The following is a 20,896-nucleotide window of genomic DNA, read 5'->3' as shown; positions in this document are numbered from 1 at the left end:
GAGCCCTGGTGGTGCAGTGGTTAAGCGCTTGCCTGCAAACCGAAAGGTCAGTGGTTCAAACCCACTAGCCACTTCACGGGAGAAAGATGTGGCAGTCTGCTTCTGTCAAGATTTACAGCCTAGGAAACCCTATGGGGCAGTTCTACTCTGTCCTATAGGGATGCTGGGAGTTGGAATCAACTCAATGGCAATGGATTATGTATTTATTTTTTTTGTTTGGATACATGTATATATAAAACATAACATTTGCCAGTTCGGTGTTTTTCACCTGTATAACTAGTGATAGCAATGATATCAATCACCCGTAATCATTGCCAGATTTCCCCTCACCATAAACAGAAGCTCACTGCTTCCTAAACAATGACTCCCTTTTCCCCCTCCCTCCTGCCCCTGGTACCCACTAATATAACTTTGGTCTCTGTACATTTGCCTGTTCTAGAGCTTTCAAAGTTGCTTGTTCTGTAGGAGACAAGCCCACCGGCTTCTGTGCACTCCATCTGCGTTTCCTCTGCAGGCACAAGAGTCAGGCAAACTGCAGAGGCTGGTGCTGGCAGGGGGCGGAGAGGGTCAACAGCCACAGCTTTCTATTGTTGAGTGTTATTATGGCTCTGTGGGCCAGAATCAAGACTCCTCGGTCCCTAAGGACAGCTGTGCTGAGCCCTCTGGGCAAAATAAATTAGAAGCAGGTGGTGTGGTCACAAGCTATGAGAAAAAAACAGAGCTGACCTGGGACTCTGCAGTAGGCAGCTAAGAAATGCATTTCGCCTAAAAATTAAGCCTGAAATGCCTGATTAGGAGGATTGATGAATTTCTAAGTTGACCTTCTTCCAAGGAGCCCTGGTGACATGGTGGTGAAAGCACTTGGCTGCTAACCAGATGGTCAGTGGTTTGAACGCACCAGCCACTCCCGGGGAGAAAGATGTGACAGTGTCCTTCCATAAAGATTACAGCCTTGGAAACACTATGGGGCAGCTCTGCTCTGTCCTGTAGGGTCGCTGTGAGTTGGAATTGACTCGGTGGCATTTTTTATTTTTTATTCCTTTTTTTTTTTTGTGGGGTGGAGAGGCTTTCTTCCAGATAAAATTAAAGCACTCAAGACAGTTAGTCAGAGGCTTGCAGAAAGATGAGGTCATTCTCTCCTATAGACTTCCCTGCTGGCGAGGAGCAGAGCTTCTTCCCAGGTGCTGTTACCTGTGCCACACAGGTCCAAGGGGGTGGTGTTTCGGAGTGGTAGGTCCACCCCACAAAACGTATGTGGATGAATCGGCTTGGATGCCCCAGCAAATCCAGCAGGAGAATCACTTGAGGTTCATCCATCACTCAAAACAGACTGAGAAATCCTTCCACCGTCATCTCTGTGCCTTTATGTTCTCCCTACTCTTCAGTCTGTTCGTAAAGTACAATGACATTTACGATGTGCCTCATGGGTTCTGACAGTGAGAGGGACACCGAGGAGAAACATTTGCATGTTAAAATAGCTTGTCTAGAAATATCTTTCACTCACTCAAAGGCTCGCTTGTGCGTTCATTCACTCCAGCCCCCAGCTATAACTGGCTGAAGATATTTTCCAAAACTAAAATCAGAACAGCTAATCCGACAAATCCAAATATGATTTTGAGGGCCACTGAACAAAATATTACAAATCAGGACTACTGCATGACATCTGCTTCCCAAGGTCACCACAAAAATTGGCAACGCTTAGATGGCTGGGCCATGGTCGTGTTCTCAAGGAACGTTAGCATACATGGGAGTGACAGACGTACAAGAAACTACTCTCCTGGAAAGGAGCCCTGGTGGCACAACAGTTAAGCGCTCTGCTGCTAACTGAAAGGTTGGCAGTTCAAACCCACCCAATGGCTTCACAGGAGAAAGACCCAGCAGTCTACTCCCGTAAAGATTACAGCCTAGGAAACCCTATAGAGCAGTTCTGTTCTGTCACATGGGGAAGCTGTGACTCAAGATCAACTCGACTGCCCATAACAACAACTCTCCCGGAAGACCTGTGGTAGGATGCCAACCACTTGTACCAAGTGAGGATGACAGAGTATTCGGATGGCCTGGGTTTAAAACTCTGGTCTTTCAATTACTTATAGTGTATCTCTGAGAAAGTTTTTTTTTTCCTTCTTTTTTCAAACCTCACCTTGTCTTAGTTTCCATATCAATAAAACAGGAAAGATAATAGTTTTGAGGGTTGAATGAGACAATCGACGTGTATGGACCCTAGTATACTCAGTACCCACCACAGACTTTTTGCTCAGAAAAGATAGATGAGGATGAGAAGTCAAACGGGTGTTTATGATGCACTTAAACACTGGGGACGCCACAGCAAAGAGAGCCACAACTCTGTCCCTGTGGGCCACTCATTCTAGTGGAGAAACAAGCAAGACATAGATAAATTGTAGCATTTCAGGTTGTGACAAGTGAAGGCGAGTAAAGTGAGGTAAGGATGTAGAAGAGGCAGAGAAACGGTGTGGCCTGTGTCTTGATCAGTGTTTTCCAGCGTCTTGGTCGGTGTTTTCCAGCGTCTTGGTCCGTGTTTTCCAGCGTCTTGGTCCGTGTTTTCCAGTGTCTTGGTCGGTGTTTTCCAGCGTCTTGGTCGGTGTTTTCCAGCGTCTTGGTCCGTGTTTTCCAGTGTCTTGGTCCGTGTTTTCCAGTGTCTTGATTCGTATTAACCAACTCTCAGAAAAGCAGAAGAAAAACAAAAAAAAACTCTGGTTTGTAGTGTTTTCTGATTTCCCTGGTGTAAATACTCCCACCATGGCTGATGTCAAGCTACCGATGTGGTATCACTGAACATAGAGTTGAAAAGACATCTGCAGAATCAACTCCTGTGAGCCAGTATGAACTGGCCCCAACACAGCGTTGAGTATGGGATAAAGGTTGTTTTAGCCAGTGTGATCAGAGAAGTATTTTTGATGATACGACATTTAAACAGAGAGTGGGGTTATATCAAGCTATGGGGAGACTGGTTAGGTGTAAAGACCCTGATATGAGAACTCAAAGTGTTTGAAGAGCCGCAAGAAGGTAACTGTAGCTACATGAGTGAGCAAGTCGGCGAAGGGGTGGGAGGTAGGGACAGAGGGTAGACAGGGGCTGGGTCATGTGGGGCCTTGTGGACCAGGATAAACATGATAATTATGATTTATTACTATTTTTTTCTACTGGAAAATTGGTATGGTGGAAAGATTTTGGCATTTCAAATCTCATATATTTGGTTTGAAATCTATATTTTAGTACTTCTAATACCAGTGACATCAAACTAGTTACTGAACCTCTCTGAGCTTCAGTTTCTTTTCTGAAACTCAGGGAGATTCATTCATTCAACAAGTATCTATTTTTTGTCGACTATGTGCCAGATGCTATTTTGGATGTTGTATCTTCAGCAGTGAACAACATAGACAAATTCCCTATCTCATGGACCTTATATCTAGTGATGGAAAGAAAACAAATAAATATGATATGCCAAATAATAATAAGTGCTGTCGCAGCGGGCGGCGGAGACAGTAACCATGCCACAACTCTTACAGAGAAGTGGGGCCAGGAGGCTCACTCTGAGGAGTCGAACCCCGCTTCAGTCCCAGTTTATTTTATAGTCAGTACAGCAAGCAATAAAGCAATTAACAAAACAATGGGCTTTGGGTGTGGGCAAGGGAGAAGGAATTCAGGTAAACAAGCCAATCAGTAAAGGGACAGTAGGTTTGGGAAAACAAATCGTGACAAGTCTCAACATGTTGGGGACAAGTCTCAACATGCTGTGCAGCATAGAGGCCTGTGGGGGCTGCAGTTGTCAATAGTGCAGCCATGTTTAAATGGCATATATCCCCACAAAGTGCTATGGAAGATGATATATCAGGGTGAGAGGGACAAAGAGTGCTAGTTACTAGAATTGTCAGGGAAGACATCCCTGAGAAGGTGACATTTGAGCAGGGACCTGAAGCTGGTGAGAGATTGAGCACTTCAGCTATCTAGGAGATCATAATATTTATCCTGTAGAGTTATTTTAAATATTATGGAATTTTATAATCATTTAATTAGTTATATATCTATATCTAGGAGCCCTTGGTGCAATGGTTAATCACTCAGCTGCTAATCAAGAGGTTAGCAGTTGGAAACCACCCAGAATCTCTGCAGGAGAGAGACCTGGTGATCTGGTCCCATAAAGCTCACAGCCTAGAAAACCCTATGGGGCAGTTCTACTCTGTTACATGGGGTTGTTATAAGTCGGAATCAATTTGACAGCACCTAACAACATCCACAACATACCTGTATCTCTATCTCTGTTTATGTATACACGTGTACACAGGGCAGAACCTGCAGGGTCAGGGAGACAGCCAGTGGGGCTGGGGTAGTGTATAAGGAAGGATGTGAGGAGTTAAATCATAGAGATGGCAGGGGTGGAGGATCATTCAGGGCCTTGGGGAGTTCATCCAAAAATCAGGATTTTTTCCCAATTTTGCTAATAATGAACTGGACTCCAATTCCTCCTCCACATCCTCACTTCAGCTTCCTTAATCCAGATCTAAGGTTATCTTTGTCTTTAAATATTGTTTTTGCCTCTTAATTGACCCCTTTCTCCTGTACTCCTTTCTTCCCCACAGTCACCCTACCACATGCTTATGCACATACATGCACATGCATGCACACGTATGTATGTATCCGTGCACACCCACACACGTACACACATAGCACGCACAAACACACGCACTTAGATTCATGAAAACATGCATCACACATGTGCACAAGCAACAACACACACACACACCACATATGTAAACACACTCAGACTCACTCTTTGGTTAGAGTTATCTTCATGAAACTCAGACTTGATGTGGCATTTCTTGGCTTACTGGCCTGCCCTGTTCCACTGTTGACCACATAGGACATCTAGACTCAACAAGGTTCTCAAGGAACTTCACACTCCAGCCCCAATGATCTTTGTTGTCAATCCCTGCAGCCATTCTTCAGTCCACCTTCTGAGGATCTGGTCTTATGCAACATCTCCCACTTCCTTGCATACAGTGTGTTGATTCATCCATACATTGTCCTAGTATTTATTGATGATCCACTGTATGCTAGGCATTGTTCAAGGAACCTGGGATACATCAAGGAACAAAACAGACAGCACATGAAGGAAGACAGATGCTAAGCAGTAAGCACTATAGTTATACGTATATGTTATATGTATGTTAGAAGGTGATAGATATTGTGGAAAAAATCAAGTAAGATGAGGGGGTATGAAAAGTGCCGGTGATTGGGGAGAAGTGGGGCAGATTGTATTGTTTCATGTCTTTGGTCTTTGCTATGCCCTTGTGCTTCACCTAAGCATACAATCCATGTCCTCTGCAACCTTATTACCTAGACCAGTTTTGGATGCAAAGAAGATTCTGGCTTTGAGGGCTGAGGAAGATGGGTGGAGGAGAGGAAACATGGATGGGCATGGAGATGGACAGATTTTCTGAGCATTTTCTTGGGACTGGAGGGGTACTGTAATAATTTTAAGCATTTAATCCTTCCTGTGATGCTTACCTGATTTTGTGTGCCCCCAGCATACAGACCCACAGCCAGCTATCCCTGGATGTCCGGAACTCGGAGTACCTGTCCAGCATGCCCCCACTGCCTGCAGAGTGCCTGGACATCGATGGTGACTGGAACACCCTGCCTGTGATCTTTGAGGACCGTTACGTGGACTGCCCTGCCACAGGTGGGCCTTTTCTTTGGAAAGACTCCAGAAAAAGGCTTGTCAGTGGGTTCCAGTCAGTTGCCCTGTTTCTATCCCAACAACCACATAGTGGAGCCAAATTAATGAAGTATTCCATCAGTTCATAGAGGCGGTACAAGAACCTATAAGGTTAAACTAGTTGTTTGAAATGACTTTATTGAAGTGCAATTAACATATCAATCAAACAAAACAGTGAGTATAGTAAAGATCCCCACCCCACCCCATCCTTCTGGATGGAATTATACCTAGTGCCTCAGTGTGTTCACATACAAACTGGGAACCAAATTCTCATCTCACCAGAGGGATGTGATAGATGAATATCCCTCCTTATCTCAAGTGTGCAATTCACACGCAAAGTCACTTCTAGCTGAATTTTAATGGTATTCAGTGCAAACCCCCATGAAGTGCCCATTTTATGCCAGGAGTCAAGCAATATAGTTGAGCAACTAGGCTCAATAAATAAATGGATAGATGGATGACTCATCTCAGGGAGAAATGATAACAGGTTTGACTGTATATTTATATATGAATCCAGTGACAGTCTGGTTGGTTGGTGTTGCGCAGAGTTTGTTAATGGATAGGCTCACTGGAGAGAGACTGGTGCATACTGGGCAATGTCAGCTCACTGCTCTCTCTACAGCCCTGTGCATGGACATTCAAATAAATGATTGCAGATACTCCTGTGATCCTTCATAAATGCCAGGAAATACCAGGTTCTGTGCCAGAGGTTTCATGTGATTTGTCTCTTCAATCCTGTAAGCAATCTCATGAGCCCTATTTCACAGATGAGAAACTGAGGCACAGGAGTATATAAGTACTTATTCAAGATCATGCAGCTTATACGAGGCAGCATTCAAAGCCAACTCACTGTTACACCAAAGCCCCTGCTTTGCCTGGCCACATCTTTGTGGGACGTTTTAAACCATTGTACATGGGGTGAGTGGGCATCATTTACGTGGTGAGTCAAAATGCTAAATGTCAGAGTTTCTGCAATTTGAGATTTGTAGAATGTTTTAAAAGTCTAAGTGACTTTCAAGGACAACACAACCTTGCAGATAGATGCTGCTATTTGGTTCTCGGTTGTACTCTGACATCTAGTGTCAACACATTGTATAACAGCTAAAATGTGTGCTAGCTTAGAAATGGCAGCCCAGCCAACTTAAAACTTAAAACTACATTGACACTTTTTTTTTGTGGAATGTGTGTGTGTATATGTCTACATATGTACATATGCTCATCTTCATTGAAATGTCCTAGCGTAAACACTAGATCAATGCGCTAATAGAAATTAAAACAAAATTTTTATTGAAGGAATAATTTCATTTCGCAAAATGGAGAAACACACGGCATTCAATACAGACCGCAGCGTGTGTTCTGCCTTGCAGGTAGTACAGCGGAGTATTTAACAGGCAGAGTAAACAAATGCAAATGGTTTCACATGAAAGAGGTTTCAGGAAAAGGAAAGAAATTTACAAGGAGTTGTTAAAGTACAAACTTTCTTAACAATAATTTCTAGCCTCACACAAATCTGTTACTCATGATACAAGTTGACTAAGGCAATATTTCTAAAGTGAGACATATAAACATTCTTGATATAGGGATTTAGTGATGAATCGCAGGCTGAATCAAGCCTAGTTGGAGTCCTTGAAATGAAAAGTCGACCATTAGTTAGGAAAGAGTGAAGATTAAATCAGCTCTAAGTCTGAAGCCTTTTGAAATGTACATAGCGTCCATCTGGCTAAGAGGGAGTGAGTTAGAGTCCAGGCATTCACTGGGAGAATACCCTGAAAGCAATTAAGATAGTAAGTATATTTACATAAATTAAAGCTGGAATGTCTGCACTGTTTGTGTTACAGACAGTTAAGACTTTTATAGCTGCAATCTGCCTACTTATTTCAACAAACTAAGTTTCTATCTAGTTACCAATTTACAGACAACTAGCAGAAATACAGTAGGAAAATCCTAATGAGTGAAAATTAATTTGGGAGTCAGGACATGGAACTAAGGCTTGACATATACTATCTGGCTATAAAGTTATTTAGAAGTTCTAACTTCACTTAACATTATCAGCCCTATTCTCTAATCTCCTGTTGATCAAGGCGCCTTCTCTGAGGCCAGTTGTGTAAACATTCTTAACAGGCACCAGGAAATTCTTATTCGAGGTTAGAAATTCTGACTTCTGCATAATTTGTTTTTCAAGCAGTAAAACTTTGACAAAAGGCTGAATGGTTTCTTTACAAGAGTAGAAATGAAAATCTTAGTTTAATTTAGAATGGAGTTTTTATTTAGGTCTGAAGTCACCTAATTCAGGTATGTCAGCACCTCACATTCTAAAATTCACACCCACAATAGTCATATAATTTAACTGCAGAAAATTTGAAGAGTTAAAGAAAAAAATTTAAATAATCATTCATTATCAGATCCTCTAATATCAAATTATACATTTCCTATTCCTATGCATAGGAGCCCTGGTGGTGCAATGGTTAAGAGCTTGGCTGCTAACCAAAAGGTTGACAGTTCAAATCTACCAGCTGCTCCTTGGAAACCCTATGGGACAGTTCTGTTCTGTCCTGTAGGGTTGTTATGAGTTGCAGCCGAATTGACGACAATGAGTTTTTGGTTTCGGATGTGTGTGTACAATAATAGTGCACTTTTCTTCTTTTTTTTTTTTTTTTAATTAAATCAACTTCAGCTCCGAGTCCTCCTCATCCTGCAGCTTTAGCAGGAAAGTCAACCTCAGGCTTTCTGGGGCTGACTTCCCCAGCCCTCCTCCATCACCTCTCATGTCAATGTCCCAGAGCCTTCAACAGCAGCAAGACATGGCTGGGGGAGGTATTTCTAGGGCCATCTGCCCAGGAAATTTCCTCTAAGCCATGCCTTGTCCATAGCCACATAGAATTTCAGGACCAGCATCTCTCTGCAGTTTCTGTAACATGCTTGGGACATGAGACTCTGCTGAGTCTGGTAACCCCAACACATATGGTCCCATCTTCCTGGAAGAACTACAAAGCAGTGACTCTCAGAGGCCTGGCTGTCTCTCCAGGGCCATCTCCCCACACCTTCTGTCCTGATCAGCCCCATCTCCAAAACTACTTTGATCAAGTTATCTCCATCTGCATCCCAAACCCAAAGCTTTTCTTGTTTCACAATGATCTGAGGATTCTTTAACCCGAGGACAAGGACTAGCAAATAAAGAGCTACGTCTCCATGCCTCAAGGTCTTTGCTGCCTTAGTTTCCATACCTTCCCATAGGTTATCAGATATATTTGCATTCCCTTCCATCAGTACAGTGGGGGATAAAAAAAGGAGATAAAAGAGTTCCATTTTGATATTAATGACATCTGTTCATGGTCTGATACAGTACCACGGCTTGAATGCCTGCTACATACTAGACATTCTGAAGATTCCACATATAATCTGTAATGAGCACCTCCCCCCCCACGCAACACACACCTACCCCAAGGTGATTGAGTGAGTGAGAGATTTACCATAAAGAAAAATGAAAAAGAAAAGGAAGGTCATAGTTAAGCTCCAACCCATCTAACTGTGAAGGTCAAGGTGATTCTGGGAACCTCCTTGTGATTGGAATGCCACTTAGGATAATCCCCTTGGTTACAGAGTTCATGCTTGGCAGCATTTCACCACAGAAAGCAGAAATCTTTTTTCCTTATGTATAACATCATTCATATCTTAACTTTACTATAAGTTATACCTGTGAGGCAGCTACTAGTTGCTATGAATGTGCCCATGCTAGAGTTGTGGAAAATGAACTCCAATAGAAAAGAGCTTATTTCAATTTCATAATTGTCCAGGGTCCCCAGGCTGATCAATGGCAATACCGGGATTCAAAGCCAGGCATTTCTAGCTCCAGAGTTCTCTTTCTACTCTGTAAACACTGAGCATAACATGGGTGAAGAAATGGTTTAATATTTACAAGTGGAAATCATTAGAAAGACTTTAATAAGTAAAAAGTAAATCAAGAATGATATCACTTGACCACTTTGCATTAGGCATTTGGATAACTTGTGAACATAGTTTCTTAAAGTGTAACATTTTTCTTGTTCTTTTTTTATTTTTATTTTTGTAGGGCATTACTTGAATGTTTATCCTAATTTTGATGTTCCAGTGACAAGTCCCACAAGAATGAACCTAAAAGACAGAGAAGAGAGCCATAACGTAAATAGCAAATCGTCTTTCACGGAAGACCTTGTCTTGGACCCCAGGAAACCACCCCACATGGACTCTGATGAAGAGGTTATTAGGGGTCCAGATCCAGGTGAGAATGAGTCCACATTAAATCATGCAGATCTGTGCTCTGAATCGCAAGTATATCTGACAATTGGTGAATTCCAGAACAAAGCGGGTCTGTCTGAAGAAGAATGTTGGACTGGCCAAAGGTCTGAAGTTGGAACACATCCACTGGCAGATATGGACACGCCCATAAAGAGTCTGGGTCCAGAGGACGGGCAGGTCCCAGCGCTGACCTACATTGATGTGAAATCGAGCAATAAGAATCCTTGCAGAGCTGAACCCATGGTGGTGGAACCCATCGTGGTGGAACCCATGGTGGTGATTAGTGCTCATCGTGAGACTGAGACTTTGGGCGATAGCTATGAATTAGACAGAACTGTGCTAAGCAAAATGGCAGCAGGTGGAAGCCGTCAAAATGCCATCTCTTCTGAAAAGACAACACTCCATGAATTAAGTCCTCTTGGAAAGAGAGTAGAACAAGAGGGTAAGATGGTGCTGCTAAGTCTGAAACCCATCCCCTCTGAGACCTGTGATCCACTAAGTTCTATTCTGAGGGACCCCTTGGACATTAGGTCTTCCCTAAAGGACCCTCACATAGAGGAGCAGGAGGAAGTGTTAGTACTTTCTCGGGTCATCAAGAGATCTTCGTCTGTCATATCTGACTCGGGCATTGAGAGTGAACCAAGCTCTGTCGCCTGGTCTGATGCCCGCAGCAGGGCCCTGGATTTGCCCAGTGATCGGGAAGTCTTACACCAGCTAGTTCGAAGACATGCCCTCCACAGGAACTCCCTGGAGGGTGGACACACAGAGAGCAACACGAGTTTGCCCAGTGGCATCCAGGCGTCTCTCACCTCCATCAGCTCTTTGCCCTTTGAGGAGGAGGAACGGGAGTTGGCACTTACCAAGTTGACCAAGTCGGTATCCGCACCCCAAATCAGTAGCCCGGAGGAGTCTGCTGAAGACACGGACACTATGCAGCAAGGCGGAGGACTTGCTGAAGCTTCGGATATGCACACCAAGAGCATATATTCCCCGGAAAACTGCTCCCAACTTTGTGGTGGCTCTAGAACCCATGATGCTGAGGTAGACCATTCCCTTGTGGAGATAGTTTTAGATACTAGTGACCATCAGGACCCTGGTTACATAGACATCCCAAAAGGTAAAGAGAGTCAGTTTGATCCTCAAGGACACTGTAGTCTTGATGGTAGAACTGAGAACCCCCCAGATGTTGATACCAAAGGTCTTAATTTAAAAATACCACACATCATAGCACTTGAAAAACCTAGGGACAGATCTTTCCATAGAACACTATTGGAGACCCCAAAGGGCATGCCTAAAGACTTGAATGTTGAGGAAAGAGCTCTTTCCGACAGCAGCATCTCAGATGTTGAGGATATTGTCCACCATAAGGTGCCTGGATGGAGCCGTGCATCAGGCATTGGTGCCATTGACCTGGATCCAAAAGGGGAGCCAAGTGGCTTACCATGCATCACTGACGACACAATGTTTACTAGAGGAGCTAATGCTTCACCCGAGACTGAACGTAAAGCAGGCACCATGTGCGCCACTGTGACTCACTCCACCCATTTCCAAGAATCTGAAAACGAAGAACTGAAAGCAGGCACTTCCATCATGGGGTCCCCACTGAACGCTCCAGAGACCTTTCCCCTGGACAGCCTGAAGGCTGTGGAGGTGGTTAACTTATCTGTGTCTTGCACTGCCACCTGTCTCCCTTTCTCATCTGTGCTCAAGGAGACCCCTTCCAGGGCTGGATTCTCCTCCAAGCAGACCCCATTCCCCATCACTCATCAACCCCTGGGCTCCTTTGGAGTTGTTTCCACACATGCCAGCAGGTTGGAGGGAGAAATCAGTGAAAGAATGTTTAGGTAAGTTTGCTGGTGGCTTGTCTGTCCCAGCTCAGTCTTTTATGTTTTTCCACATATTTCTCAATTCCGTGAAAAATTATTTCAAAATTGAAATCACTGCTATTTTCTGTTTTAAATAAAATAACAAATACATACTGTAAAAACAAGAAAATGCAGAAAAGTATAAAGAAGTAAAAGCTATCAATAATCTTACCTCCCAAAGATAACCACTGTGTACATTATTCCACACTTTTTTTCTATGTGCGTCTGTATCTAGATGTGCTTTTTATGAAAAAATGGGATCATTCTGTACAAAATATATTTTTCAATTTTATATCAGAAATATCTTTTTATGTTTATAAATCTATTTTTCATCATAACTTTAATGTTTAAATGGTGTTCCATTTTATAGATGCCACGTCGTTTATTAAATCCTTCAGAAATGGGCATTTAAATTCTGTTCAGTTTTTATTATAAACAACTGTCTTATGAATATCATTGTACGTCTATCTTTGCACCCTTGGAGGTGGCAGTTTTTAAGGGCCTTTGAGGTAGTAGGGCTTCTTCATCAGATTTGCCTCTTAGGCCCTCTTTAGGATTGTGGGTTCTTAAGTTTGCTGTTCCTTTTGCAATGCCAGAAACCCAACCTGCATCCTTGGGCTGGGTTTGTATTCATATTACTCCTCCAACTATAAACTGTAAATGTGCTGAAATAATATTAGAGAATCATTTTACCAAAGTATTCAATTGCATTCACTCTATAGAAAATTGCTGAAGAGTTAAACGTATTTGTGATATTCCCCAAAGAAGTTGCATAGGCAGGTAAACTTTGGACTTCTTTTTGCTGAAAATATACACAACAAAACATAACAGCCATTCAACAATTTCTCCATGTACAATTCATTGAGAATGGTTACATCCTTCGCATTGTGTCGCCATTCTCACTACCTCTGCCCATATTGATTCACCGCTGTTAACTTACGACTGTCTGCCCTTTAAAGTTCTCATCTGTATTTTAGAGTTACTGTTGTCAGTGTGATCTTGTATAGACACTTCTTTAAAAGGGTGCAATGCTCAAGGCAAACATTCTTTATTAATTGAGCTAAACTGTTGTTTAGTTTAAAGATGACTTCATGGAATCGTATTGGTTCAAGGCTTAAAAGTTGTTTCCAGGCAATAGATTCAGGGGTTCCTCCACTCTCAATGTATCTAGTAAGTCTGGTTTCCAATAAGAATTTTATGTTCCATTCAACAATTTTACCCCTTTTGATCAAGAGCCACCTACTGGGTCCCTGATCAAAACGTTCAGTAATTGTAGCTGGGCACCATGTATTTCTTCTGGTCTCATGGCAATGGAGGTAGTAGTTCATGGAGGCTATTAGACCTGCAGACCATTTTCTTCTCCATTTCCTGGGTCTCCTTCTTCCTCAGTTGCTCCAGGCAAATGGAGACCAATTGTTGTGTCTTGGACAACAAACTTTTAAAACTCCAGGCGCCACTCACTGAACTAGGAGGTAAAGCAGAAACTCTAAAAATGATATTAGGCCAATTGACTGCATAAGGACCTTTTGTTTTATAAAGACTAGTAAATACGTATTATATGACACTTACCAATTCAACAAAATACATACCAGGCACTGTCCAAGTCCTGGTTAGTGTTGCCCTGGCCATTATTGCACTGATAGTCTAACAGGAAGACAGATGAGAGATGTAAATGAGGACAATTATTGGGTAAGTATGATGATTCATATGTGCATAATGGAACCAGGAAGAGATGGACCTAATTTGTCTGGAGGCTAGGAGAAGCTTCATAGAGAAATTGCCACCTGGGTTGAGGGTAAAATAGACAACTATGACGATCAGGATATGACCGATAAGAGATATTTTTTACTGTTTGCTGTATTTCAACTACTGTATTAGGCATTTTACATACATTATATCGCCTGATGAACAAAATAACTTTATGAATTAGGTAAAGATGCTATTCTGCTTTTACAAACGAGGAGAAACTCAGCACAGAGAGACTAAGCGATTTGTCCAGTTTGTAAGTGTCAAAGCTGGGATTGTAACCTTGGGAGTCTGACTCCTGAGTCCAAGCTCTTCACCACCACCTTGCCAGGTAACCAGGTAGAGTGGTGTAGTGTAGCCAGGTGGGAAGGGCATTCCAGGCAAACAGACAAAGGCATGGAGGCAAAGCCAGATGATGTGGTTCAGGCAGGGAATTAGTGAAACCTGTGAGAGCCAGAACTGGATGGGACCGCCTTGTTTTTCTGGGTCTCGCAAGTTTTCCACCTTTGACAGAGTACAGTCTTCCCACCTTTCTCTTTCTCATTTTTGTGGAAAATATTTCAGTGTTCCTTCTCTGATAGGTTTCCACCTTACACTTCTGGCTTTCACAGGCTTTTCTCTGTAAGAAGAGTGTTGTTTCCAAAGGCTGGGAGTGGCTGGGGGTGATGCTGGAGAAGCAGGTGGAGGCCAAGCTGGTGGCCCTGTGTGCACCAGGTTAAGCTTTAACTCTGGGAGGATCTTCTGAAAGATTGTATGGATCCTTGGAGCTAGAGGGTGGTATAGTGTAGCCAGGTGGGGAAGGCATTCCAGGTAAACAGACAAAGGCAGTCTCCTACTCAGTGCAGGAACCACAAAAAAATCTACAGCAGAACCAAAACCAGAAGAGTCTTTGGTTTTTGAGGGACTGCTTTTCAGCCTCATTTCCCCCCACCAGCCTCTCCCCTGAGGTCTCATAATCAGCCTTTGCTGTTGGGCAGATACTTCTCTTGCAGATCTGCATTACTCCCGCATATCAGCCCGACTCATTTCCTGTTCAACATGGAATACACAGAGTGGCTTGTGATTAATTAGTGTATTCTCCAGTTTCTATCAGGCCAAAGAAAAATTTAAAAGAGAACTGAAGATTGGAGGATTTCTGTACAGTGACTTATCTGTACTAGCTTCTGATGTACCATATTTCCCACCAGAGGAAGAGGAAGAAAATTTGGAAGACGGGATTCACCTGGTTGTCTGTGTCCACGGCCTGGATGGTGAGTTCTGGGACGTGTTTCTTCCTCAAGATTCTGTGTTGCATAAAATTTTTAGTATTGATGAATTCATTTACATCACATATCCATTAAACAAACGTTCAGTTAGCTTCTCTGGAATGACAGTGATTATGCTGGATCTAGAGACATATGTGGCATTGCGCCCAAAGAAAATATCTTTCTGGCATGTGCAAAAAATTGCTGATTAAATGAAATACATAACCGAGTGAATGAATGGGATGAAATAATGAATTGAATAAATAAATAAGTAGAATGAATGAATGGAATGAATAATTAATGGCTGAATAAATGAAGGAAGGAATGGAATGAATAATTAATGGCTAAATGAATGAATGAAATAAAAGAAGGGTTGCGTGAATGGATGAGTGAATGGATGAAAGTATTAATGGGATGGAATTGGAATGAAAATATGAATGGAACACACGACTAATTGGAAGTGCCAGAATCAGTAGAATCATATGAGTAAAGAAAAGAAAGGAGTAGAATGTATATGCGGACTTATGGGGAACTCAGGTTAGTGGCTCAGACTACTTTGTTTCCTGTTTTTATTCACCTCTCATTTATGGGGCACGTTTTATATGCCAGGTACTGTACCAAGTCCTGGGAATGTAGAGATCAGACATGGTTTCTGATCTTGAAAAGTTCTCAATTTAGTGCATTCAGCAGAGAGAGAAGTGTGAGTTTGTTACCAAAAAAAACAATCTAATACAGGTGAAGAGGCCATGGGGAAGAGAGGCTGGAAGAGGGAAGTGACTCCCCCCTCTCCCACCCCCCAAAAAGACCTCCAGGTATGAAGTTTCTTTAGAATTTTCCTGGGCCAGTCCCAACACTTTGCCTAAACGTCTTCAGGTCCCAGCTCAGCCTGGACAAAAAGGAAAGCATTCGGCCTCTAGTTCCCTAATGGAGTTCAGTCTCTCCTTGACTCGGTGAACATAGCCATGAGATGAATCGGGAGCACCGGGAATTTTAGTTCTGGTCCTCAAGCTCTATTTCAATCACAATTGATCTGAAAATTGGGATGCAGAATGTGTCTTCATGAAGGAATCTTGACATCCATTTTATATGAACTCTAATGTAATAATAAAGGATTAGAGAGATGAAAGGACTTGTCCAAGGCCTCACAAGTGAGAAGTGGCAAAACTTGGGGTCACTTTCTTCTCATGATCATTAAATCAGGCATGGTGGTGTGCTAGGCTTCCATGATGCACTCTGCTTGATGTCTTTAATCCTTCTCTCTCCTGGGCCAGTGCATGTAATTGTGTGCTTCAGTTGTCTGCATTTGATGCAAGGACGCTTAGTCAGTGGGTCTGTTTGGGGAAGTGTTGAACAATCCAGTTGTAGATAATACTTTCTAGATAATGAGGAGGAGGACAAGGAGAAGGAGTAGGAGAGTCGGAACTTATATATCACTTAATGTGGGCCAAACACCATTGTAGGTGCTTAGCATATATCAGCACATATGTTATTTAAAAGAGAACATGTTTATTTAAAAGAGAAACTTTAAAGGACTACCATAAATGAAATAGCCAGAATCACTTGCCACGCGGAAAAGGTAATAATGAAAATAAACACAATGAAAGGAAAATAATTTTACTGAAGTTTGGATAGTCCTGTTGTCAGAAGGCTCCAAGCTTGGGACTTGCTCTCTCTCTTAAAAAGGAATAAACTAATGAAGACACATTAGTTTTTAACTGGACCTTCCAAACAGAAGGATTTCGATAAAGAAAAAGAGTAACTTTCTCAGTCACCAGCTCAATGCATCTTCATGAGGATCTGTGGACAAGCACCATGTCACAAGTGACCATATGCAGCTCTCACTGGTGGTTGTTGTTAGGTGTCATCGAGTCGGTTCTGTCTCATAGTGACCCTGTGTACAACAGAATGAAACACCGCCCAGTCCTGTGCCATCCTCACGATCGTTGTTATACTTGAGCCCATTGTCGCAGACACTGTGTCAGTCCTTCTTGTTGAGGGTCTTCCTCTTTCTCGCTGACCTTCTACTTTACCAAGCATGATGTCCTTCTCCAGGGACTAATCCCTCCTGATAACATGTCCAAAGTATGTGAGATGAAGTCTTGCCATCCTTGCTTCTAAGGATCATTCTGGCTGTACTTCTTCCAAGATGGATGTGTTCGTTCTTCTGGTAGTCCATGGTATATTCAGTATTCTTTGCCAACACCAGCTCTCACCTAGATGATATTAAATGAAATAAGACTCTCAGTCTCTTTGTTGAAAGAAGAAATCTGGTCAGGCCATAGCCTTTTACTTTTTTCCCATCGTGCACACAAGAAGAGAAATGTTCTAAAGTAGAGAAGTTTCGCCCATATTTTTACTGTTCAGAAAACTGAGCTGTCAATTAAAAAGTTCTCACCTGGCCACAAGTCATCAAGAAAACAACTGATGCCAAACACAGGTTTCTTTCGGAGTTTCCTTCTCTAGTTCAAGGCACATATGTCTGAACTCCTCAGAGTTTTATAGGATCCTTCTGATTTGTGTTATTTCAGAAATTCATTCCTATGTTCTTTATGTCTCTGCGATTAGCAGCAGCCTCACATTCTTAGAATTTGTTCAAGATGCCTGTTTCCAAAGACAACTTTTATTCCATTGTAGACAAGTAGGTCCTGATCGGCCTGTGTTGGGGACATGCTGATTATCTCTAAGTGGGCAGAACTGGGTAGGTAGCCTTTGTATTCAGCAAGAGAGTTGAGAGTTGTAATTTACAGATTATTCCACATCAGCCATTAGGTGGCACCATTTGCAAAATGTTTTAAACCAAAAAAAAAAAAAACCATTGCTGTTGAATAGATTCTGACTCATAGCAACCCTATAGGACCAAGTAGAGCTGCCCCGTAGAGTTTCCAGGGAGCAGATGGTGGATTGGGACTGCCAACCTTTTGGTTAGCAGCCGTAGCTCTTCATCACTGCACCACCAGGGCTCCGCAGAATGTTTTGGGCAAACAATTAACTGAGGAAGAAAGGGGAGGTCATGGGCCTTCAGCTGTTCTTGTGTGTGGAATGTTCACAGGCCCTGTGTGATAGACCAGGGAGGAATTCTACTGGGGTAGGACCACTGGAAAGGATTAGACTCTGTGTGCATATTGGGGACAGAAAGGGAGGGGAGGTGTGGGCTTGTTTTTGTTGCTTCTGTTATCTGGTTAAAAAATGAGAATGGGGGAAGGAGAAAGATCCCTTGTGCCTCAGCTTTTCTGTGACTAACTCTGGACCTGAGGTGCGGTTATCTGTCGTTTTTAGGGAACAGTGCAGATCTCCGGCTGGTAAAGACTTTCATAGAACTGGGGCTCCCTGGAGGAAAATTGGACTTCCTAATGTCTGAAAAGAATCAGGTATGACAACAAAAACATCAAAGCTGAAGGAATCCCTGAGACATCACTCGCACGAGCCTGCTAGAGCCACAGTGATGATACAGGGACACACAGATTGGGAGGGCAGGTGAGGGACCTGTCCACACAGCACTGCCCATGTACTTGGATGGTCTGGAAGGACTTGGAAGGAGACTTGGAAAGACTTCTTGCTTTATTTCAGGAGAGTGGAGAAGAGTAAAAAGTGGGATCATGAAAAAAAAAAAAAACGAAATTGAACGATAATGGACACAGCCACAGTGTTTTGACACTTCTGAAATGGGCTTCTCTCTTTCCTTTCTTTGCTCCACTGTGAGTTCATTGGGCCTGAGATTTATAGAAAGAATGGTAATGGCTTCTGCTTTCAGCTTACTTCCTGGACTGCCCCTGGGTGGAGGGAGGGTGGCTCAAGAGCCCCTTTCCATTGCTTTGGCATTGCTTGAGGGTCAGCCTGTGCTGCTGGCCTTCTCAGGTGAAGAAATTTGTAAAAGAAGAAAGAAACGTGGGGTCATGTGAGCCAGGTGATTTCCTTCTGACCTCATGGGGCATTAGGTTGGATGGCACCTTGGAGCATACATGATTTGAGCCTCCTGGGGCCCTGCTTGGGGAAGGGGGCCATCACTGGCATCTATGGAACCCATAGAGTTTGGCTATGCCCTCTTTGTGGTCAGGGGTAATGTGTGGGTGTTTGCTCTTTCCAGGTAGGTGGAGTGTGGGCTGTGCTGAAGTGTCAGAGTAGATGAGAACTCAGAGAACAACGTGGAGCTGGCATGTCTTCAACACCCCCAGGCTTCTTTACTATAGCCCAGTCCGTGGCTCTCTTTCCTGATGTTGAATCCCAACCTGTAGCCCTGACACCAGGCTTTGGCATGCCCCAGAATGTTCCATGATGTTGAATGAAGAAGACCGGCTTGTGTACAGAGTAGAACCTTTGCCGTGACCCCACACCTCACCTTTTCTCTGTTGTCTGCCTCCAGATGGACACATTTGCAGATTTTGATACCATGACAGACCGGCTGCTGGACGAGATCATCCAGCACATTCAGTTATACAACCTCTCCATATCCCGAATTAGGTAAAAGGAAACCACAGGTAGTTAATGCAGGGGGAAGAGGGGGGACATTGGTGAGCGCTTGCTGTATACAAGTTCGGTACAATGGCTTCCGTATATCCCTGGGATAAGTTAACCTTCAGAGCAGAAGTGAGTACTAGGGACAGTGGACATACCCAGGTATGTCTTAGAATGGGTGCAAGAGAATCAACTTTTTGGGGCTCAGTAGAAAAAGTACTGGACTTAAAAACCAGAATTCCTCGGTTTTAATTCTTCTTGTTCCTCTAAATACCCACATGTTTGAATCCTGACTCCCCCATGCGCCAGCTGTGTAAAACCTTCTGCAAGTTTCCTACATCTCTGAGCCTCTGTTTCTCCATTTTTGAAATGGGACTCGCACTGAGACAGACATTCGAAAGCTGAGTAAATTGCCGGCTCAATAAGAGGTTTTCAACCTGTGCTTCTGTCTTTCCAGTGTAACAAATAACTGGGTTTAAATATTGAAATGGTGAGGATGGTCGTGAATAGGTTGCATTTTGGGGGCATTTGCAATAAGCCCTGTGCGGTTCTAAGCCCTCAGCATACATGATCCCATTTAGTCCTCGGAGATAAAAAATAACTTCTTCATTTCACAAGTGAGGAATCGGAGGCCCGGAGAGGTTAGGTAAAAATGAAAGGACAGGGACAAGGCAGTGCGATTTCATAGACGAACGTTTGTTTCCTTTCTTTGCCCAGTTTACTGGGGAGACGTGCCTCTCCTACAACAGGGGCTCAGTGAATCATTTAATTTAAACGTAATGAGATGTTGAGTCCATGCGCCTGTGAGCAGTGGTGCTACTGGAGCAGAACATGAAGGGGGGCGCCAAGCACAGGGTGGAGCTGAGGAGAAGCTGCTAGATACAGCTTTGATGAATGAATGAGTGAATGAATGAATGAATGAGTGAATAAAGCAGAAGAGGCCATCAGAAGACAGGTCATGAGGGGCTTCATAAGCCAGGCTAAGGAGCTGGGACTTTATCCTGTGAATGAGCGGGACGTTTCAGTGCTTAGATGTGCCTTTCAGAAAGGACCCCACCCCACGCTGGCAGACTGAGGGGGAGGCCTGGGATCAGAAGGGAGGCTGCTACAGTGACACAAAGCTGGGCCACATGCCCACACTTCTCTGATGGCCGCACCGGGAGCAAAAGCTTCCGTTCATGAAGACCTTGCCTAAGGCTTAGTGAGGCCCGGCTTTGGAAACCTGACAAGGGGGCGGTAGAGACCCCTAGGTCCCTGGGTGGCACGAAGGATTTGCGTTTGACCACTAATGGAAGGGTTGGCAGTTTGTTCAAACCCACGCACTGGTGCTGCGGAAGAAAGGCCTGGCAATCTACTTCCGTAAGATTACAGCCATGGAAAACCCTATGAAACAGTTCTACTCTGACACACATGGGGTCACCATCAGTCAGAGTCAACTCGACAGCAACAGGTTTGGGTTTTCGGTGAATTCTCTTTGCCAGTTTCACCAAGTCCAGTGGGCGGTGGAGGGCTGCTGACCTCTCGTGATGCCTTTCACCAAGTCCAGTGGGCGGTGGAGGGCTGCTGACCTCTCGTGA

The 20,896-nt window shown here is 43.5% G+C and overlaps 1 protein-coding gene across 1 annotated transcript in view; it reads left to right on the top strand.

Annotated features, from left to right (window-relative positions):
* FAM135B (family with sequence similarity 135 member B) overlaps positions 1-20,896 on the top strand; it is a 157,202-nt gene that overhangs the window by 130,102 nt on the left and 6,204 nt on the right. Inside the window, exons 11-15 of the mRNA XM_004373023.1 lie at positions 5,547-5,701; positions 9,807-11,856; positions 14,707-14,873; positions 18,144-18,235; positions 19,228-19,325. Coding sequence (XP_004373080.1) covers positions 5,547-5,701; positions 9,807-11,856; positions 14,707-14,873; positions 18,144-18,235; positions 19,228-19,325 — 2,562 coding nt within the window. The remainder of the gene's footprint in view (positions 1-5,546; positions 5,702-9,806; positions 11,857-14,706; positions 14,874-18,143; positions 18,236-19,227; positions 19,326-20,896) is intronic.

Source organism: Trichechus manatus, unplaced genomic scaffold (genome assembly GCF_000243295.1).
Source record: "Trichechus manatus latirostris isolate Lorelei unplaced genomic scaffold, TriManLat1.0 scaffold00022, whole genome shotgun sequence".
Taxonomy (NCBI): domain Eukaryota; kingdom Metazoa; phylum Chordata; class Mammalia; order Sirenia; family Trichechidae; genus Trichechus; species Trichechus manatus.
Note: the sequence above shows the minus strand (reverse complement) of the source record. Positions and strands in the feature narration are given on the sequence as shown.